Genomic DNA, 17,273 nt, shown 5'->3' on the forward strand with positions numbered 1-17,273 from the left:
TGTTGTTGCATTGTTCATTATGGAAAATACACAGGCTGTAAACCTATAAAATATAATATGTGAATCTTCCTTGAAAATCTTTGAAGTAGCTTCTGGTCTTTAATGGCACAAACCTTTAACTTAAATATGAGAGGAATTCCAGGTTTTCCCTGGTTTGAAGAACTATTTATTTAAATAAAAAACTTAAGGCAGATGAAGTTTGGAAAGCTAAAATGGTTGGGCCTTCTGTTTTGCCAAAGTGAAGCATGCGTACCATTTCCAGGTGTCGGTAGAATAAGATGTGGTTGTTGAAATGAACTGATCCCCTGGCTTTAAGCAATTAAGAAAGTTATGCTTTTCCCCCCAGTGCAGTCACGATGTTTAAGGTGGGAGCACCATCTCGTAACTGGCAAGAGTGTTTTGAGCTATGTTTTGGCTGCCAGAACTAATTTAGATAATCATAGTTCTTTCTTAGTTTCTTAAATAGTATATTAATGTAAATGACTGTCACAATAGGATACTGGAAATATCTAAAAATTTTTTTGAACTTTTGGAATAATGCAGTTATCAGAAGTTTCTTTGGATCACTAGCTATTGATAATAGAAAAGGGGAAATGTGGAAGTATTCCAGGGTATTTACCTTTATGAAATGGATTCTCATAAAAAGTGGTTGGGAATATTGAATTATTTAACAAGACAGATGCCAATCACAATTCTCAGAGTTTTTCAACTGCCAGATATAAAGTATGCAGTTTCTTTTGTCTCATCTTCCCATATTGTTCCTTTGTAGTAAGACTGATTCATAAAATTAATCTGTTTTCAGATTCGACTTTTTTGTTTAAATTGTTAGGTCTATTGTAAGAAAGTATCCTTGTCTGCCTTTAAACAGTGACACGTGGGTCTGTCTGGTGACGATGGAGTGAAGCCCTGTGAGCTGTCCTGTGCTCCCAGCCCATTCCTGCAGGCCAGGCGGGAGGGGGCAGGCTAGATGCCAGTTTCTTACAACTTGGCACGTTACCATTTCTCATCTCAGTTTTAGTCCATTATAGTTAAAGACCTAGGACTTTAAAATCTCGTGTTTTGTTTTCCAAGCCAGACGATTTGAGGGATGAAACAAGGGGAAACGAATGCATGCTCTGAAATGGCTCCTTGGGGCATGGTCTCTCCTGCTTGACCTGTGAGGACAAATGATTTCCCCCATAAAATGTTTTTTCCTTACAGATTTCACCAGAATCAAGCTTATTGCCGACGGATCATGTGTGAGCGTTCTGCTATTATCATTTTCTTTTCCAGACACTTAAGATTTTAAAGCAGCTTACCAGTTAGGAAACATAGAGACTAGTAGATGGTGCTAAAAGGTTTAATGCTAATGTAATTTTAAAAACTCCTCTGTACTATAAAGTAAATTATAGGGCCTGGTTAACTTTTCATGCCATGTATAATGTCTATATGTAAACAGGTGAGGCCAGCCTAGAAATCATATAAATAAAAGCTTTCTTTGAATAGAGTAAATTAAAAATGCATACTTGTATGAAATTTGAATGAATGATATGATTCCATTTTTAAAACTTATGTGATTAAAAAATGTTTGGTTAAAAGTAAAGGTCACTTTTGCACTGTCTCATTTGATAATTAACAATAAATCACAATATATAGTGTATGAACTAAAATAAATAATTAAAATGACAATATTTATTTCATTAAGTAAATAAAATGCTGCATGTAAGTTCTGAGTGATGAGACTCAGGGGAAAAAAATACCCTTATCACTGCACTACAAATTAGTTTGCTTCTAATTTTGCAGGCTGATGACCACACTGCCTCAAACCAAATCTTTCCTCTGGAAATGGAATGATTGCATGACAGACTCTATGAACCATGAATATGTCAACTGCTCATGGACCAGGCCTTGCTTAGCAATTAGTCTTTGGGGGATTTTATTCAGAAATCAGACAACACTATACCAGAGCTGGTTGGGGATTTTGTGATTTCCATTCATGTCTGGAGCATGAGTCTGGGTTAGTAAAAAAAAAAAAAAAAGTCTATAAAGGAAGAAGAGACAGTCAGTATATAGTGACAATCAGTTATATACACACATTGTCCATTGGGAGGGCAGAGAAAACTCAAGATGTAGCAAAGCCCCGTTGGGACCAAGGAAATACTTCTTTGGCGTCTACTTAAAGTTTCCTTTAGCCTGCCTCCCGACCCCCAGAGGTCAGTGTCTCCCAAATTTGAATGTCACCATCATGATTTCTGCCATATCCTCTTACTACCTGCACTATGATTTATTCAATATATTTTATTAACAGACTCACTTAAACACAAAGTTTTAGATATTGAAAATATTTGCATACCACCTAAAGTCATTCCAAGCATCCCCAAGGTGATGGGTCCTGCCGGAGTGAGGGGATGGCTGAGGATGGTCTGCAGCCGTGTGACCACAGGTCTCGTGCTGACCCCACCCTCACCATGCCTCCATCCAGGGGCTGGGAAGCACACCATGAGGAGGAGAATTTAAGTCAGTCCTGTGCCTCCCTGAAGAGACAGGGTAGAAAGGCTGCATCACAGGAGGCCACTCAAGGAACCAGCCTTGTCCCTTTCCATCTCCAGAATCTGGCCACTCACATCTCTCCTTCCTTGACTAAACACCTTGCTTTGGAGTCATTATCTTCTAAGAGTAAACAAGACCCATATCATTCAATGGCAATAGGAACCATGTCATGACTGAGCCCAGCTCATGACTATCGAGGTCCACATCAGGCATTATTAAGATTTCCCACCCAACCCAGACCTTGCAGGCTTTCAGCAGTATCCTGGACTTTAATGAGCTTCATTGATGTTGGGGCTAGTTTCACCAGGAAGATGAAGTATTTCAGCCAGACTCAGAAACCCTAAGAGCCCCCCATGGCTCTGTAATCATGCTCTGGTTTTTAAGTAAATGATGTCATTTGGAAACTTATGAGACAGAAAAAAAAGAAAGGAAGAAAGGAAAATGCACTGAACCAAGAGCTGGCTGTCCTTGGGCCAGAAGGTGGTGAGGTATGAAACTAAAATCAGACCTTGGTAGGTTCTGTCAGATTCAGGGTGTGTCTAAGTTTGAAGGGATGTTTGCTTCTGATATGAACATTTTTCTTATACTTTTATTATAGAAGATGATGTGTCAAATGTACAAATAATGTGTGCCTGGTGCCAGAAAGTGGGAATCAAGCGCTATTCCCTGAGTATGGGAAGTGAGGTGAAAAGCTTCTGCAGCGAGAAGTGCTTTGCGGCCTGCCGACGAGCCTACTTCAAGAGAAATAAGGTAAGAGCCCTAGAGAGAGGCAGCCTAAGCAGGCCTCAGCAAAGCGCGGGTGCACGTGTCTCTTAGCTTCCAGCTGAAAACACTGCGTGCCTTCTAGTGTTAAGTTCTTCCTCTTTATGTTTTGTTTGTTCTATTTCTCTGTCATACTCTACCTTTTGGAATCAGCAGTCCCCCTCTGATGTGAAACCTGTTCTTCAGTTTCTCTTGGCTTGGTGTTTGAATTCTGAGCGGGTGAATGGATCTGATGGGGACACGGTGATCACAGCTGGTGTCCTAAGTGACAAGTGTCTCCCCAGGAGCAGAGTGCATAGACTAGAGAATATGGAAGAGAAGTGGTAGAGCTTTCTTATACAGGGTGAGAAATGAGCCTCATAAGCATGGCCAGAGCTTTAATTCCAGTGGTCTTCCCAAATGCTGTTTCCAAAATCGGATCCACAAATTCTAGACAAGAAAAAAACATCAAGTGTCACTTGACACCTTACAGCCATGCTACAGTTGATTAGGATTGAAAAAAGGATACATGAGCCAGCATTGCTCACGCAACCAAGCACTTGGGAGAAGCATGGTGGGCAAACACAGGAACAGCCATAGTTATAGTTCTTTTTTTCAAGACATCCCAGGTCTGAAAATGTCCATTTAGAATATCACTAGCCACCATCTATGGAAAATAGAATGCGTGATGTTTTTATAATCACACACACTCATATACACACAACTGCTTTCTTAATCCCTAAAAAACTGCTATAGCATTTTGATTCTAGTTTCCTGAAATTATTTTCCATTATTGTCCTTGGTTATTTTCCATTGATCTGTAAAGCCTCCTTAAGTCATAAAATTGTCCACATTTCCATTTCTATAACGCAGGACCAAAATCTGCCCTTTCTTAAAGCAAACTATGGTTTTAGTCTGATATTTGCCATCCTGAAATGCTAATCATAGACTCACTGCATTGCAAGAAGCACTGTTGCAGCAAATTATCTCCTGCAAATTTGGGTCACATCATTCTGCCAGAAACATAATGCCGAAAGAATTAGGCTGCAGAATTCAGCGGGGTGGAATTTTAGAAGCAGTCTCTAAGAATTAGGTTCATAATCCTCACTGGAACAGAGAGGGAAATAAGAAAATTGCTTGGAATTCTTTTGGAAAGGTCGACAGTCAGTTCACTTTCCCTTGGGAGGGGTTGGTGTGGCTGGGGAGGAGGGCATGAGGAGCAGCGCACCAGAGACCCGTTTTGTTTTAATGGGGGGATTAAAATGATCTCTGAGACCCTGGGGCTGCCGTTTTGAGTGCTGAGCGCTGTGGTAACAATCCTTGGAGTGGACGCACCTCTTTCCTCTTCAAAACCCTACTTACCACAACAAAATACTTTGCATTCCATCCCAGAAGATGGCTATAGAACAAGGGTTTTTGTCTTTCTATAATTCTGAAGGGTTCAGGGTCTGAATCTTGATGGCCTGCCTGTTGTGAATAAAGTCAAACTAGATGTATTGTCACAATCCTTGTGGGACACTTTACACTTTGCAAAGTGGCTTCTACTTCAGTATGCCTTTGAAGAAACGCAACTGATTCCGTTTGGAAAAACAACCCAGAATACCGTATTTACATTTTTGCATTGTTACAAAGTTTAAGGTCAAACTGGATTTAAACATCTGTGGCACATGTTTTTTGAAAACTGGATTCTTATGTTTAAGAATCAAGTTTTTGGAATACTTGCAGTACGAAAAATCAGCCTGGGAGGAGGACCGTTAGGTTTCATTTCCTGCAAGGAATTAAGTGGGCTAGGTTTTCCAACAACATGGTGTAAAACCTGGAAGTTGCAACGGTTTGATGTTTAGCCAGTGACTTTGCCTGCGGATGTCAGTAGTCCATTAGTGTACATACAATACCTGTCTTTTCTACGATCTTCATGCATATTTACATAGTCCAGAACTCTGCCAAAGCTCTCCTTTTTAAAATAGAGAAATAAACGGAATCCTTCTGGATTCTTTTTTTTTTTTTTAATTTTAAAAGTGTTATCTCTGCAACAGTATTGTATTGCATTACAATAAACATGTACAGCTGCTGCATTTCTGTTAACTGATAGGATTTTGTGGTCATTTTTTTAGGGCTTGGGTTTCCTAATGGATCGTATTTAGATACTAGTCTCTGTTTTGCCATTTCTAAGAACTGCTGAAGTAAGCCCTAGGATGTTCCCCATTGAAACAAGAGCAAAAAACCACTTCTACTCTTATCATTTACCAAAGTCCTTAGTCCTCATTATAAGGATGGTAGACTTTCTTAATGTTTGAGAAAGGGCAGAATTCTTCTCATTCCTACATAAAAGATTTTTCTGACTAAATTCTACACTTTTTAATATTGAGAAGTAGATGGAAAAGAGTGACTAATGTGTGCAGAACAGAATTTTGCCTTAGGTATAATGTAGATTTTAAAAAAACAGGTAAAGTTAATTATACTGTAAATTATGCTTTTTAATGACAGCCCCTTTCTTGCTGGTTAGAACGCTGGTATCTAAAAATGGTCTGTAAGTTGAACCCAAATTGCATGCACAACTTTACAAAGAAAAATCCTAGTAGAAAAGGTAGCTAATTAGTAACAGTATTCAGCTGACCTCTGTTTGGTGTCTGGGGAACACCTGCATTTGTGAATGTAAATTGGACAGCTGGGCCTGTAGTTCCCCTGCTCTCCTCTTCACAAATGCTTCGGTATATAGACAGGAATTGATTTGCTGCTAAAAAAACAAGGACGAAAATAGCCCAACTCTCAAAATGAAGGCCTACTGAAAACTGGCTCTTTAAATTTCATTTGCTTTGCAAACCTTCATTTCTCTTTGGGTTTCTGTGTCCATTTAATGGGCTAGGTTACAAATGTCACAAATCTCTCTCACAAACCCTGGCACCATGAAGTGAAGTGGGATGGGTTGAAACCAAGTTAACCTTTTATGGCATGTAGGTTATATTTTTAAACTGCCTTTAAAATATCATTTGCGGAGTTGTTTGGATTGCTATAGGTATGTAGGTTTTCTTCAGAGGGTTCTACTAAACAGTTTGAAGAGGATCCTGAATCACAGCTGTAGTCCCTTAAGGTATCTAGCTACTATATTACAGATTTCGGGATGTTGGCTCTAAAAAACTTATAGTGTTAATTCATAATTATATTCTGTAGAATCCTTATTCCCAAAAGGCTAGCTCAAAAGTTTTTTGAGACAGTGGGTAAGAAACATAATTATGCTTTTGTCCTCTTTGGACATTGGAGGAACAATGGGATGTCAATCTCATTACTCAATGCCCTGGAGACTTTTCAGGGGGCTAATAGCTCCCTCTTTTCCAGCCCCCTCGTGAGGCCACAAGTAGAGAAGAATTTCTAGCCTAGTGATTTGCCTTGGAGTTGAAAAGTCGCAGAGGCTCATTAGTGGTTTTGCAAGAGATGCTGAAACATGTGGTCCAATCTGCTAATACCAGTTCTACTTTGCACAATAGCAGAAACTTAAAAATATTCTTTCCTAAGAGACTAATGCCTTGAAACAATTATCCCTCTAAAAATGAGAGTAATAAATAAGACCACAAATAGTAGTCATTTCCAAAAAGTCTGTGTTTGATCTTTTTTCCTTTTACATGGAAAATATCCTGTTGCCTAAACTAATGTCCAAAATCAAACAGGAAGTCAAAACTCAAGACGAATGCTCAAGCAGGCAATATGAAGGATGATGGTTTTCTTTTCTTGTTTGAATCTCAAGTGTATAGTGTTCTTTATGGATTAATGGCATTGGCAATTAAGTAACAAACATAAATTTCTAAGAGCACCAGAGATTTGCCTCCTTGTTCTAGTTTTTCTGTAGTTTGAAATAAGGATAGAGAAAAATACTTCTTTAACATCAGAGTGTTGCTGCTCCTCAGCAGGCTGTAGTGGGAAGAAACCTAGGTGGGCAGGAGATAAGGATAAGCATGCCTTAAAAATAAAAAGTTTATGGAGGCAGAAATAGCATTTGCAAATGATGCCATTAAGATATCCTAACAATCATCATCATAATAATAGTATAAATATTCAATGAGAGGAATATTATGTAATACGTTTGGAAGCACTCATTGCTAATTGACATGCCTTTTGATATTACTCAGAATTACATTTTATTTAGACATAGACTATTGGTTTTTTTTTATTAAACTTGAATATATCCTAGGAAAGATTTCTCGGTTTCAGACTTAATTATATAACCTACTTGTGCAGAAGAAATGTGTAACATTTGCCCTGTTAAACCAGTGATTAACCTGTCTGCTTTTTCTCCCTTTAAATACCTGCAAAATTTAATTTGCGAAGTGGTTATCATTCGTGAAAGCTTGGAGACAGACATTAAGAAATACAATTATTGTCCCCTGACTGCCTGAAGCTGAAGCCATAGTTGTGTTTTGGCCAGTTGCTTGTAAATATCTTTGGTCCGCGAATACATGCTCCCAAAGAGACCAGGGAAATGATTCACGTGGATTCATCTTGGTTTTATTGGGTGCCAGTGCGTCCGTTGGGGCCTGTCTACCTGCGCCCTCACCTGCAGGGTGACCCTCACCTGCAGGATGATCACGTTGGTTCTGCAGAGCCTGGTGAAGCTGTGCTGGAAGCCCGCCCGCTCCCTGGCATGTAGAGCAGTCCCGTTCAGGGCGTTAAGCTGCTGGTCAGTGGCTGAGCTCCCCGTCAGTCACAGCAAACGAGTCCTCAGAGAGCTCTGGCGAAAGAACAGCAAAACCAGACATTTTCTTGTTCTCTGGTATTTTGAAATATGGGATGGGATATTTATGAGTTTCTGCAAATGAGAACCCGTGAAAAGCACTTAGCAGAGGAGGGAGGAAGCGTTAGTCCTTTGAAACATTTAGGATGGGGTTACAGCAGGAAAGATTTGGCCAAAGTAGTGAAATATAGGTCAGTTTAAAGTGAAGCTGGTTTTTAAGGAAAGCTGGAGGGGGTTCCAGGGCAGCAGTTCTGTGGATGGGGTCGGGAGCTGCGGGGAGGGGCGTGCATACTGAAAGGAGGTATAAGTTGAAAACCAGCTGAGAAATGCTGGTCTCCAGGATACCTGAAGCACAAACAGAATGGGCAAGTGCGTTGTGCTGAAGGAAAGAATAGCAACCCCTTCTAATTTGAACAGGCTCCATTTTCGGTGATTGTAGGGGGGAACAGAGAAGGAATAACTCTCACCCATTACCCAGAATAGACTTTAACTTGTGAATAATATTAGATATTTTAGATTAAATGTGAAGAGATGATCAAAACCTCTAACTCCAAGGCCTACTCCCCGTTCAACATTTCTTTCCAGTGAATGGAAGGAAGAGGGGGCATTTCTCATAGACATGAATCCAGTTACCCAGGGATCGATACACAGGGTATCGACATGTATGCTTGAATGTTAATTTTCAGGCGCAGTAAATCTCTAGTCATCCTTCTGGTGATAGCTAATGCTCTACACTTAAATCAAGTTTTTCTCATCTGAACTGCCGGTAATTATCCAATCCATCTAAAAGGCACGCTCCCTTTTAACATTAACCACAGTGTCAGATTGCATCAGCCACATTGTGTTCTGGTGACTGCCGCTGCAGAGTGATGAATGTACGTGCCTCGAGTTCATAGTCCAGCTGTCTGTCTGGACAGTGGGCAGTTCAGTGAAACAAATGATCAGGAAGGGATCTATTTATTTGGGATGTACGCTATCCTTATTGATCCAGTCACTTGTATTGCCAAGTCTTTCGCTTGCTGCTAACAATGTGCAGGTTTATCTGAAGAATGAGCATTTAAAGAATTACTGAGTGGGTCTTTTTGATGTTCTTCTCCCATCATAAGCTACATCCAGCACAGAGTTACTCTGTGTGTCCGACTTGAAAGGATTATGTTATGAGACCTTATATATAAAGACCAGGGGATGGAGAAGATTCTATGTGAAGCTGTTCAGTGTGCTGTCCAGAGAAATGGAGAGAAAACGATTGTGCATTTTCCTGAGACTATAATTACGCTCTGTAATGCAAATGCTTTGTTAAAAATGTTAAATAAATAAATACGCGCATGCATGAGACAGGGCAGATGGCTTGCCTTGAGATATTTTATGGTAGTCTGAGTCCAGAATTTCTCTCATCCACTTTTTTTTTGGCATGGGCAGGCTCTGGAAATCGAACCCGGGTCTCCAGCATGGCAGGTGAGAATTCTGCCACTGAGCTACTGTTGCACTGCCCTCTCATCTGTTTTTGTGATTGCTGGTCACAAACCTAGTACACTCAAGGAGACCCTATGCAGGAAATGGAAGTCATAGGCATGCCTGTGGTTATTTTTACAACCTCCCAATCTCAGTAGCCTGGATAGCCTTTGTACACATATGCAAAAGTGTGAACTTGGCAACCTATGTGTAATTCACTATTGCTTGGGCTCTTTTGTGTTCTGTTCATATTATCACAGATTAGAGTGGAATAAAGAAAATCTTGCTATAGTTGACCTCTTATGTGCTCCAGCAGTTAAAACTGAGAATGGAAAATTCCCTATGTTACAGTCCACTCTTAGGGTGGCTGTGCATACAGTGGAATCTAACGTTTGCTGACAGACCACCTTTGTAGATTATGAATGTCAGTCTTTTGCATTCTCTGTAAACACAGGCTGGGCAGAGCTGGGCACTACTACAAGCAGGCAGATCAATGACTTAATGAATCCATAAAAGATGCTTGAACTCTGCTGCAATTTACTGAGCACTTTAGTTAAATGAAACTCCTGTAGTCTTTAACAAAGACAGAGATAATCAATGGCCGGGGATGGAAGTCAATGTCCAGTAATCACAGCTTCCCAGAATTTGTGTTATCTCATTGCTAGCAGAGGATTAGTCAGATTCGGGTTCTGATGTTCAATATGTCTATATTGTTATTTGCTCAATATTTGAGGACTGAATTTGGCTCACAGATGACATAATATTGGTAGTGTTTTTTCTGTGAATTTTAAATTTTAAACTTTGGAATATTTTTTAAAATAACATTTCCCTAAACAAGCTCAAGAATTATGTGTATTTTAAGATGTAGTGTCTTTGTAGGTTATCCTTATGATGAAAAGTAAATAGGGAAATGAAATCCATTCATGATTAAATCCTCAAAATGTTGAATTTCATTGTGTTGGAGAGCCCTGATTAATCCTTCCATGATAAAATATTCCTCATTAGTTTGCAATGGTTAAGGGTTAACTGCTCCTATTAGAAATTCAGACATTAATGTATTTTCTGCTGAATTCATCTTCTAATAGAGGAAAATATAGTTAGTGGATATGAATTTTTTACTTCCAAATGTGCTTTGGAAACATTATACAGATTTATTAGAGAGATTTGTAGGCATGTGGGAGAATTCCTTCATAAATATGTTGAAATGTATTTGAAAGTATTTAACCACCTTTGATTATGGAAAAACAACTGTCAACTTTGAAATGATTACTTTTCCATAAAGACAGTAGAATTGATTGCATAAATCAAAGATTTTGCATCAGATTTTTGTCACACCAACTTAAATTTCCTTAGTGTTTAACCTTCCTTGGGCTCATTAAATAACACTGAGAGCTATTTATTGGGCTCCTATCCCAGTACATGTATGTTGGGGATTCAATGGGTAATAGAAATAAGAATTTTTAAACTATAATGACTGCTAATCTGCATCACAGGCCTTTTGCCAAACATTTCATAGCAAAGTGATGATTTATATATGGAGCTAATAAATGATCCGGTATCCTGCAATCTGTTATTTTGTTTGTTTGTTTACCCTTTTTTTAATTGTAGTAAGATGTGTATGACACAAAATTTGCCATTTTAACTATTTTTAGGTGTGTAATTCAGTGGTGTTAATGACACTCACAATGCTGTGCAACTGTCACCACTATCCTTTACCAAAACATTTTATCACCCCAAACAGGAACTCTGTACTCATTAAGCAGTAACTCCCCATTTCTCTCTCATTCCAGCTACTGTTAATCCCTTACCTATGCTCTGTGGCTATGAATTTGTCTATTTCATATGAATGGAGTCATACAATATTTATCCCATTGTGTCTGGCTTATTACACTCAAAATAATGATTTCAAGTTTCATCCATGTTGCAGCATGTATCAGAAGTTCATTCCTTTTTGTGGCTGAATAATAATAATTTATTATTATTATTATAGCTATCTGTAGACCTATAAAGTGGAAACTCATTGTCCTTGTAATCTGTTTTGGTAGAATGATTTCACATTATTTAAATTTTGGCGAGCAGTTCTATGACTGCATTTCCAACTCTCTGTTATAAGGAAAATCTTTGAATGTCTTGAAACTCTCTGGGATTATGGAGGAGGATTCTATGTTAAATAAGTTGGAGAAATTTAGGTTGTTGATGTCAAATGATTTAGGGATACAGAGATCCAGGGGGCAAGGTGAGATAAAAATGAGCAAATAGCTAAAGACAGAGGGGATATGCCTAACAGATGAATACCTGCTTGGTAATTTTAGCCAAGTTAAAAAAAAAACCTGTTCTTCATTTATTATTAAAAAATAAAATTAAAAATGACATATTGAACCCTGAAAATGTGCTATAATGTACTGTTTTAGGTTTGATGGATATATTACTGAATAAGAGATAAAATTCCTGCCTTAAAAATGACCTTACATTCTAGATGGGGATATAGATAATATTCAAGTTTAAAATATATACTTATATAATTTCAGGTTGTGATAAATATTATGAAGTAAAAGCAGGGTGAACGGATGGATTGTGATGGGAACTATTTTATACCATAGAAGTTCTCTCTGAGGGGATGTTCTAGTTTGCTAGCTGCCGGAATGCAACACACCAGAGATGGATTGGCTTTTAATAAAAGGAAATTTATTTAGTTAAAAATGTGTAGTTCTTCAGAGGAAAGGCAGCTAACTTTCAACTGAGGTTCTTTCTTAAGTGGGAAGGCACAGGGTGATCTCTGCTGGCCTTCTCTCCAGGCCTCTGGGTTCCAACAACTTTCCCCGGGGTGGTTCTTTTCTGCCTCTCCAAAGGCCTGGGCTGAGCTGCGAGTGCTGAGATGAGGTATGCTGAACTCTTTGGGCTGTGCTACATTGCACTCTCTCATTTAAGCAGCAGCCAGTTAAATCAAACATCATTCATTGCAGCAGACACATCTCCTAGCCGACTGCAGATGTAATCAGCAACAGATGAGGTTCACATGCCATTGGCTCATGTCCACAGCAATAGAACTAGGCACCTTCACCTGGCCAAGTTGACACTTGAACCTAACTACCACAGGGGCTGATGTGCAAATAGAGAGAGAATGAAGAGGTGGAGCCAGTATGTGAGGACCTTATAGAAGTTGTTTCCAGGGAGGAAGGAGAAACGAGTGCAAACAAAGATCCTAAGGCATATTGAACAGCAGAAAAAAGGTCAGAGTATCTGGGGTGGAGTCGTCGGGTGGTTAGGGGCCACATTATGTTGTCTGGGATGATAATGGTTAACATTTTAAGTATGATGGCAGATGGTGGAAGGTGTTGAGAAGAGTAACTGCTATGCGGTGATTTTTGCTGCTGATTGGGCCTCTGTTAAGTGATGTATTTAAGATCCTGAATGTTAAGATTTAGAGAGTAGAATGCAACAGCATTCTCATCAAAGTTGGGTGTGTCTGGCATTAGAAAACTAAAAATATCTTATTCACTGAATTATTCATTAGCAGTTATGAAACATTTCCCAGTAGCAAAAGTGTGTTGAACCAATTTAGATTTTTTTTTTTTTTTGGCAAAGTAAGGGAGGAAAGGAAATGAGGATGGACGACATAGGTTATGTGTCCCCAGCATAGCGGTTTTCTTTCTGTAGGGTAGATGGGGCTTGGCCCCAGGAGGAAAGCTCCATACCAGACCCGACCTGGGCCAGGAGATCTACGGCAGCCACAGGTTTTCTCAAGTGCTACTTCTAGTTGTGGCGTGATGAAAAAGAGATGGTAACTTTGGAAGGACCATCTTTTGGTAAAGGGACTATTCTGGAGTTGATGTTATTCTGAGAGAAGACTTAGTTTGATGGTTAGTTGCAGAGTGTTTCAGGAATTTTTGTAGGAGAAACAGAAGACCCAACTTAAACTGGTTTAAACATTTAAAAGCATCTATTTTCTGATGGAATGGTAAAGTCCAGAATAGAGTATGCTTTGCGGTTGGTTGATACGGCAATGCAGCAGTCTTACCATGGTCCCATTTCTTTCCAACTCTCTGTTCTTCTGTATAGAGTGCTGGCTATAACCCAAGGCCCAGAGTGTCCTCAGAGCTTTCCAGAGGTCATGGGGTGGCTGCTAGCAGCAATCAGGGCTACATGCTTCTTTGCTCACATCCAAGAAAAAACAGTCTACCTGTGTCCTAGCATTCCAAGCAAGAGACTTGGAATTCACCCTTATTGGCTATGTTTAGTTCCATACTAAGGACTAGAACAGAGGGAATGCAATGCTCTGATTAGCTTGAACCAGTCAGAGCTTTCTTCTGAAGTTGGAATTGGGCTCATTTTCCTCTAAAGCCCATGGACTGCATGGGGATGGGTAGCTACCAGAATGAATCCTGGCCTTCATTTGCTACTTCATGAAGGGAGCAATTTTCAAATGCAGCTTTACTTACAAACAAGAAAACAAACACTCACTAGAATAATGACCACATTTTATCCATTTGTTTATGCATACATTCTACAAACGTGGGGAATTTGTAGTTTTCCTACTGGCCTCTGCTTGCCCTGACTTTTCTTACAGCTTCATGCACTATAGAGTTAGCACATTAATTCAAGTTCATTTCAGGGAGTCTATTGACAGTTTGTAACTCCTGAAGGTAAAGCATTTTGCAAATAAATAAATTAATATTAATAAACAATGAAAGCCTAAGTGTTTTAAATGATCAAATGCATCAGGAAAGCAATAATAACAGAGAAAAGATTGGGTGAAGAGGTACTGATTTGAGAGAGGAGAATAGTCTAATTACTGTCTGATAAATGTGGTTGAATGATTGAAAATAAATGAGATAAGTCTTTTTTTGATGGAAAGGGGCGCAGAAAGGGCAGATTAACCACCCGGGGTGTGGAGGAGAGAAGTGGTTTTGTTATTTAAGGAGAACTATAAGGCTCTGTTAACATTAATGCAAGGGTAGGGAGGAAGTTAGGGTGATGATAAATTCTAGGAGAGAAAAATGCTTTTTGGTATTCAGGTACCCAGACTGGACAACTGTTGTAAAATGGAAACCATATAGCACACGTTTTGGCACAATAACAGAGGGCAATTTTCAGGGTACAATGGTGCAGTGGGAAGGAAGGAATTCTCCCTTTCTTTGTATTTTTTGTTTCAGCCTGGTATCTTGTTTCAGTGCCTATGACCATGATGACAACTCCATAGATACGTAGTTATAAATAAACAGGCAAATAAGTAATTGAGATTTTATCTTTTTGAGTATTAGCTGGATGACATGAACATGGATTTTCTGAGTGCGAGTTATCTGCATTACTCTTCAGGATGCCAACTAGAGAAGGAGATAACCCTTCCCAAGGCTAACCAGCGCTGCACCTGCCTCAGGTGGCTGAGTGGTGACCACAGTGCAGTTCAGCTGGCATCAGCAGCCCCCTCTCCAGTTCTCGCGGCTCCTGAAAGCCACACGTAGTGACAGTCATTTCCAAAAGAGGCTGACTTTTAAACTGTGATGAAAATGGCTAACAGCAGGCTGAAGGTTAAAGTAAAAAACTTAAAAACCATAAAATCTGCCTGGAGGCTATTTAAGCAAACTGTTTTAGAGGCACAGATGGTTCATATACCTCTGAGCCAAAAACAAAAAGTAAAAAGGGGACAGTAAAGCTGGTGTGATTAAGCAGACAAGTATGAAAGTTTTATTAGTACTAAAAAGGTATCCTTTAGAAAAGTGGAAAAATCTGTCTCAGGAAACTCAGAAGACATGTTAAAGACCAGTTGGAAATGGAGAGGGCAAACAGATGACATTTCAAAAAGCAACCAAAGATAGTGAGAACATACAGTGTACTTACATATATTGGGTATCAGAAGCTGTGCTCTAAGGAAGTTGGAAAGCACTGTAAGAGAGAGGTGCAATATGGAGAGTTTGCTGTGGCTTCCTGTCTTATAGCAGTCTTTGATGTGGAGAAGTTTTTAAATAATTTGGTGTAGTTTAGATGGTGTTTTGAATCTCCAAGAAAATGAGGTGAAGCAAATTTTAGAAGCTTCAGTGACATAAATCAGAGGTCCAAAAGCATATGAAAGAAATAAAATATGATGTTGATGGTATTATTAAAAAAGTAAGCAAACCTGATATTTGGGAATTCACTGGTGTGGGAGGACTTCTAACTTGTTTTGAGGACATTGCTGAATGTGTAGATTTTCTCCTCCAAGTGTGTTCTTGTCCACGTGCATGCACAAAACACACGTGCATGCACACAGGGCATTAGATTGGTAAGCGTCCAGTATGATTTTCAGAAAAGTCAAACTCTGAGGAATAAACAGACAGTGCAGAGTTTGTAGGGCTGCCACTTGAGAAGCCTCCTCTGAGAAAATAAATAGGACTTGTGTCTTGAGTTAGCATTCAATATAAATCTAAATAAAAATGACCAAATATAGCCTTGCAAAAGGTAAGGTAAGTTGTTTGGATTTTCAAAAATCCCAGTAATTCACTTAGTGTTTGGCTGACTCCCTCCAAAGGGACCCTAGAGGAAAATAAATAACTGAAGGCTAAGAATAAGCCTTGCCTTGGATTAAGAACCTGGATAAGAAGTTGGTGGTATTCCTCAGAGTACGGATAAATTAATAGCATAGAATCCCAGGGGTTTTTATTAGGAGTAGTGTCACTAATATGCTGATTGCTTATTTGGAAGTAGATGGAAGGAAGGAGGGGACGTTTGCTACTTTCTCTAAGTTGCTTTCATTTGAAAAACCACAGAGGATTACCTTCCCACACCCTCCCAAAATACTGCTTTACAAATATATAAATATAATGAGGTGACCTGACTTCAGATGCAATTCCATTCACTTAGCAGTCAGGCAGCACAAGGGAGCAAAGAATTTAAATCCTTATATCCGCTGATACAGGCTAACTCTCACATCCTCAGGGGGAGAACTTAGTTGGGTCTGTAGAGGACTCAGTGATGCTGCTTGCCTAGAGCAAAAACATAAACTTTTAACTGTTTGACTCCAGTAGAGAAAAAGTTAAAGAGGACAAGATAAGCCAAAAATATGCTGATCATCAAGCTATGTCTCATCTTCAAACGTAACCTGTAGTCCCTTCTTTTCTTTTTTAACCGATTTTTATGAAGGATTAATGCTGAACTTTAAAAGAGCTGATAAAGAGGATTAAACCTATTTTTATTAGATGCCAGGTTATACAGCTATGGGTTATAAGAGCCTGAAAAGATATACTGTTGAGGACAGAAGGAAAGAATTGGTGAAGATAAATGTAATGAAAGTGCACCCTGCCTCTTAACGTTCATGGGTAACCTTTGCAGCTGGCTGCCGTGGAGAAAGCCTGGGTCAAACTCCATGGCAGATGATTTAATACATGGTGCATATATTAATACACCAAGGCAGCCCTGGAAATGCAAGCAGGTTGCTAATGATCATGTATAGCAGTTGTGAGCTGCTCCTGCAGTAAGGTATTCACATGTCATACTTCAGGGTTGAAGTTGATGAGTTTCTTGCTTGGGAAAACATTGCCCCCTTTGTGTTGTGCTTCACAGCTGCTGGGGCATGCTTCCGGGAAGGGCTGATGTAGACTACCTCAGGTGAACACAAGAGAGAGAAGGTGGACTCACATGCCAGGTCTTGCTTGTATATAGTGGTACCGTTGACAGTACAGGTATGAGAAAGTTATGAATAAAATGTGAAGGTAAACTCCTACAGCTCAACAACAAAAAAGACAAACAACCCGAGTTAAAAATGGGCAAAGGATTTGAATAGACATTTCCCTAAAGAAGATACACAAATGGCCAATAAACATGAAAAGAGGCTCAACATCATTAGCCATTA

General features: G+C 39.3%; 1 protein-coding gene across 3 annotated transcripts in view; it reads left to right on the plus strand.

The window, feature by feature from the left end:
- The window catches only part of SOBP (sine oculis binding protein homolog), a 152,234-nt gene that overhangs the window by 32,828 nt on the left and 102,133 nt on the right, over positions 1 to 17,273 (plus strand). For all 3 annotated transcript variants that reach the window (XM_077162559.1, XM_077162560.1, XM_077162561.1), the window contains exon 4: positions 3,128 to 3,279. In XM_077162559.1, coding sequence (XP_077018674.1) covers positions 3,128 to 3,279 — 152 coding nt within the window. The remainder of the gene's footprint in view (positions 1 to 3,127; positions 3,280 to 17,273) is intronic.

The sequence above is a fragment of the Tamandua tetradactyla genome, chromosome 5 (assembly GCF_023851605.1).
Source record: "Tamandua tetradactyla isolate mTamTet1 chromosome 5, mTamTet1.pri, whole genome shotgun sequence".
Taxonomy (NCBI): domain Eukaryota; kingdom Metazoa; phylum Chordata; class Mammalia; order Pilosa; family Myrmecophagidae; genus Tamandua; species Tamandua tetradactyla.